This window comes from Triticum aestivum, chromosome 7D, assembly GCF_018294505.1.
Source record: "Triticum aestivum cultivar Chinese Spring chromosome 7D, IWGSC CS RefSeq v2.1, whole genome shotgun sequence".
NCBI lineage: Eukaryota > Viridiplantae > Streptophyta > Magnoliopsida > Poales > Poaceae > Triticum > Triticum aestivum.
The window spans coordinates 83,337,281-83,343,032 of record NC_057814.1 but is presented as its reverse complement, the minus strand read 5'-3'; the positions used below and the strand labels follow the sequence as shown (position 1 = coordinate 83,343,032).

General features: G+C 50.9%; 1 protein-coding gene across 2 annotated transcripts in view; it reads right to left on the bottom strand.

Annotated features, from left to right (window-relative positions):
* Positions 1-4,583, bottom strand: part of LOC123166607 (dehydrodolichyl diphosphate synthase CPT3) — a gene marked incomplete in the record, with an annotated part of 5,430 nt that extends 847 nt beyond the window's left edge. Inside the window, 4 exon segments of one of the 2 annotated variants that reach the window (XM_044584417.1) lie at positions 1-486; positions 597-663; positions 4,015-4,080; positions 4,252-4,583. In XM_044584417.1, the coding sequence (XP_044440352.1) occupies positions 1-486; positions 597-620 (510 nt within the window). 2 annotated transcript variants of the gene reach the window in all.
* Between the last annotated feature and the right edge of the window lie 1,169 nt (positions 4,584-5,752).

Sequence of the window (5,752 nt, the reverse complement as noted above, 5' to 3'; positions counted from 1 at the left end):
CAGTCCTGTGTTCTCGGCGGTGCTCGCCATCAGCTTTTGGGCCGCCAGCCGCACTGGTTCAGGAAGCATGTCCAGGTTCCCCCAGAAGTTGATCTTGCAGTTAACCTTGTTGATGACGTTCTTGTTTTCCAACAGCTCGTTGATCTTTTCCTCCATTAATTCCATCAAGGTCTTGACTTCACTAGGGTCGCGTTTGAAATTGTCGATGCTGAATGCATACACCGTGATGTACTTGACACCCATCTCGTAACAGTAGATAAGACTTGCCATTAGAGCAGCGAAGCCCACGCTGTGACCGGTGCCTTGCTTGATACTTCTGGACTTGGCGTATCTGCGGTTCCCGTCCATGATAAACGCGATGTGCTTAGGCATTGGGCCATATGAGAGGACAGCTATGATGCACTTGCGCAGAAAATTCTGCAGACTTTCAACAACACCACTCGCAATTATCTCATCAGGCTTCTTCTCAGTCAACACCTTTGGGTCCTGGGCCAACAAGATAAATATGGCACATCAGTGCTTTTACTAAGTGTCAGATAAAGTGAAGATGACAGCACAGCAAAAAACGAGTCAGAGCTGTTTGAAGATCTTATTACATGGCTAATAAGTGAATCAAGCATTTCCACAAGTAGGGGTCAACCAAGCAATGCACCGATCTCAAACCTGCAAACAGGAAAAAAAAACATAGGTTTCAGACTTCCTTGCATGGGAAAGGTAAACAAGTGAACGATCACCATCAGCAAATGTGTGCGAGATGTATATTATAAGTACTACGGGATTAAGTGAGATCGACACTGAGAAGAAAAGCAGATGTCAAGGCAACAGTTCATGGCTTATGCTTCCTCCAGGACTTCTCTTTATTTTGAGAAGTCACCGGGGGGCAAGACGCCCCACCTGAATATGTATTTCTCACGCAGCAAACCCAGAGTCCTGGGAGAGTACAGATAAGAGTTTTGTGGCTTTCTAAACCCAGAGTCCTGGGAGAGTACAGATAAGAGTTTTGTGGCTTTCTACCCAACAAAAGTTCAGGCAGGAAAAGAAATAAGCAGAACTACAGGGAGATCACAGGTCCAGGTTTTGGAGGAATGGGCTCCAAACTGACAGGTCTCCACGGTTTCAGGCTTCAGGCGGAAGGACCAAAGTTTGAGGTCACCGGCAGCAGCGGCGACGGCACGGCTGACAGCAGGACGTTTGCTTTGGAACACCACATCGTGCCGATGATTCCAAATTCGCTCAAGGAGAAGTCGCACAGCAGGCCAGTGCTTTTGAGGTGCAAGAGGAGGAGACGGGACCTCCCAGATATCGCCGCAGTGGAGGCCACGGTCGACGCCAAGGGCACACCAGACGTGCGCGACGCGGCAGCAGGTAAAGAGCAGATGATCTGTTGTCTTGGACTCCCTGCCACAGAGTTCCTCCAGGACTGTATGAACACGCATACAAAAGACACGTGATCCTTCTTGTACTATCAAATAGATCCTATAGAAAAAATGGAACTGGGACGGAAAGACGGACTCTAGACTTGCAGCACCAGATTTCAGCTGCCCAAAAGATCGCCTAAAGTGACACAACGATGAGGTCCCCTGGGATTGAGACTAGCAGCCAAGGTTTTCGAGTCGATGATTGACGAGTCGTTCTTGGGTAGAGACTTTTGACGAGTCGTGCCTGGCCGATGGACTAGTCGCGACTAGTCTCGACTAGTCGAGAGGTTGAGTCGACATCTGGCAGTGGGACTCTTTTTTTTTTCCGAAACAGAGGCAAAAGCTTTGCCTCATATCATTAATAAAGAAGAAGAGAATTGCCCAGTTAATTCACGGAAAACCGAGCTAAAACCGTGCAGTGGGACTCATGGACTAGTTGACGACTAGTCGCGCGACTCAAAAACAGTGCTAGCAGCAACAGCTAACAGGGCACCTATCCAGACAACAACATGTAATCAACTTCCTGAACAAGCGACTTTCCTGCTGAAACTACTTAGCTTATGCACATACCACAAAGCATGTTTTTTTTTCTTTACCCACATGGTCAAATTCCTATCGGCAGAAGCTTCAAAATTGCTGCTCAGTCACAACTAATTCCGATCGGATAGCCTCCAAGCAGCACCCGTAACAATCAGGATGGGATGGCCAGCAGCAGCTCAAGAAAAGCAAAAGCACACGCGTGCACCGCATACACATCAACCTCATAGCTATTCCATCGAACACATGGCGGGCACGGGCAGGCGACTCGCGGCCCGCCCATGGAGCGACCACGGAGAGAGGTCAGCTTCAGCTTACCTGCGGGATGACGGTCCGGGGGCGGAGGAGGGGCGCCGCCGGGGGGACTCTTGGATGAGAGATCTGAGCCCGAGGATGCGAGTGGCTCAGCTGTGCAAGAAGAGACGGCAGGCGAACTTGTAGTGGAACGGGATAGTGCGGGATAGTGCAGGACAGCGAGTGGCTGGCAGTTGGGCTCGTGCGGAATCTCGCCAGGACGAGCGCGGCGGCGACGGCGACGGCGGGGGAGGGGAGCCGGACGGGAGGCGGGCGGCGCGATAGCTCGCGAAGGTTCTCTCCTTTCTGTTGCCGTGCGTGCGTTCGTGCCCCGGCAGACCCACCAACTCCTGCCCCCACCGCTCTCCCCTCACGGTTCGCCCCACCAGATCTAACCCTGTCCTCCTCCTTCTCCCTAACCCCATCCCCTAGCGCCTCCTTCCACCGCCCCTGCCCCTGCGCCGCCGGTGACCAGAAAAGCTCAAGGACCTCCGGCGGAAAGTCCTTGGCCAGCTGCCGAGCAGGGCCAGATCCACCGGAGCAGTCAAGGTTAGTTCGTGCCCAAATGTCGTGGGACTTCTCTTCTTTCCCCGTGTACTGTACCCAATCACCGCTCTCTCATCTGACTCCACAAGCGGATGTACGTGCTTATTGTTTCTAGATGCGAGTGCGTACGTGCTTATTGTTTGCTAATATTTTCTCTGTCTTGTACTCGGAACGAGATTCAGGCACGAATCAGATTATTAAAGTACCTTACATCTGCATAAATTTGAAGCTAAATATGTTGCTTAAAGATCACGGCCGCGTTCTGCGCTCGCCGTGTCCCAGCCGTATCGCTAGCGTATATCTGATTCGTGCATAAATTTGAACGCAGCCGTGATCTTTAAGCAACATATTTAGCTTCAAATTTATGCAGATGTAAGGTACTTTAATAATCTGATTCGTACCTGAATCTCGTTCCGAGTACAAGACAGAGAAAATATTAGCAAACAATAAGCACGTACGCACTCGCATCTAGAAATAATAAGCACGTACATCCGCTTGTGGAGTCGGATGAGAGAGCGGTGATTGGGTACAGTACACGGGGAAAGAAGAGAAGTCCCATGACATTTGGGCACGAACTAACCTTGACTGCTCCGGTGGATCTGGCCCTGCTCGGCAGCTGGCCGAGGACTTCCCGCCGGAGGTCCTTGAGCTTTTCTGGTCACCGGCGGCGCAGGGGCAGGGGCGGTGGAAGGAGGCGCTAGGGGATGGGGTTAGGGCGAAGGAGGAGGACAGGGTTAGATCTGGTGGGGCGAACCGTGAGGGGAGAGCGGTGGGGGCAGGAGTTGGTTCTGGAAGCGGTGCGTGAGGCCACCAATATTTGGCTAGCCCGCGTGTTGGCGCGCCCACGGTTCGAGCCGAACCAATCGCCCGTCAATTTTTGGTAAGCGCCAATAGTTGGCTTGCCAATTTTTGGCTGCAAACCAATTAGGCTCGTAGTCCCATCGACCCATCCTATAGGTCGGGCGTCAACCCCCATTTTTCTTTTTTGAACACAGCAGCAACACACAGTGGCGGATCCAGGATTGAAGCAAGCCCCGGGCCCAAAAAAAAATTTCGGCGCGAGAGAAAAACTTAACATCCATCAAGCTAGCTATAGCTACCTCAAATATGACTCAATTGCACCAAAAATTTAGAATTTAAACTCAATGCTTAGAGACACAACAAAATTGATAAAAAAGATGACAAAAACTACGAACAATACGTGCAGTAAAAAGAATACCAAATCAATGGCTTGCTTCATCAGTGTCTTCCATAACTTAATCAACGGTGGAAGAAGAGCCAACACCTTAGACAAATGAAAAGCCAACATCAGTGTCTTGATCAAGTGAAATTAAATGTTCGACAGCAGCAATGGACCATAAGCGGTATTGTGGTAGCAAATCCCAACATTATAGCAGTCTAGCAGATCAAAAATATTCAGAAAACAAGTTATAGCATCTGATGGTCAGCCACTTACCAATCCTGGGCAGCAGAGAGCAGGAGCTGGCAGAGCGGGCGAGGCGGCGAGCTGGGCTGCGCGTGGCGGAGAGCAGGAACCAGCAGAGCGGGCGAGGCGGTGAGCTGGGCTGCGCGAGTGGCGGAGCAGGGCAGCAGGGGAGCAGAGGACGGGCGACGGGGCGAGCAGCGGAGCAGGCCAGGCGGACGAGCGGCGGAGGTCGCACCGGCGGCCGTCACGAGCGGCGGAGGGCGCAGGGCCGCGGGCGAACGGCGGAGTCACCGGCGGCCATCACGAGCGGGGAGCGGCGGAGGGCGCAGGCGAGCAGGGGAGTCGGGGCGTGACTAGGTCTGGGCATCGGGGGCGAGCTGGGCTGCGCTGTGAAGATGGACAGCCTGGGCCCTGGTTGTGTTTTGGGCTAAGCCCCGGGCCCATTCAAAAAACATGGCTAGGTAATAACTAAAAAAAACCACGCCCCGGGCCTGGGGCCCAGATCCGCCCCTGGCAGCATAGACGCAAACGCTCATACATATGCGTGTACGCTTACCCCTACGAACGCATACACGCGCACCCTATCCCTATGAGCACCTTCGAAAGACTGAGCCGCCATATCATCTTGAGATTTGCAAGGTCACCGTAGGCGCCTCGTCATTGACGGAAACGTCTTCTCTCACTGAAAGCGCATCGCAGAAAATTCTGAAATAAATTCAGAAATAATGCGAGCACCAGGACTTGAACCCTGATGGGCTGGGGATACCACTGTCCCTCTAACCATCCAACCGCTGGTTGGTTCGAGTCGACCCCCATTTTTCTTTGACTTTCAATTTTATTTTTTTAATACTTTTTGAACAAAAAAAATAATCTAAATTATGGTTTGTTTGTATATTCGTGTTGTTTATACCGAGGGCTTTGAAATAAGATCATTTTTCCATACGTTTTTGATATTAAAACTTTATCAAGTTTCAACCGAGTAAACAACAGAATCATCAAATTTCAGAGACTAAAAAATAATGATAAGATTCCTGCCATTCCACGTGCGTCTTGGAGCCGCCGCCCCCAGGCACCACGCGCAACAACGACGACTTCGGCCTTCTCGTGCCTCTGGTCGTCGTGGCCATCCGTCCGTCCCTCCCTCCCTCCCCCTCCCACCTTCTCTTTTTTTCTTCCTTTAATTATTAGGTTTTCTGCCCTTATTTTTAGCAGGTTTACATTCATACAAAGATTGAATATAACCTTGTGTTAACAAATTCTTGTGAATATATATGTTATGTACAAGCCCAAATACCTGCTTAACAGATTCTTGCGGGGTTTTTTGAAACAGAGGCAAAAGCTTTGCCACATTCACTCATTAAGAAGAAGAGAGTTGCCCACTTAATTATGGGATACTGGGCGAAAACCGTTACAACTTGACCACGAAAGGCAACCACAAGTGAAAACATGAAAACACCCCCAACATGCTACCCCTACCAACTTCCGGCATATGAGACGCATCCTCACAGAATTACCCCCACAAAATAACCTG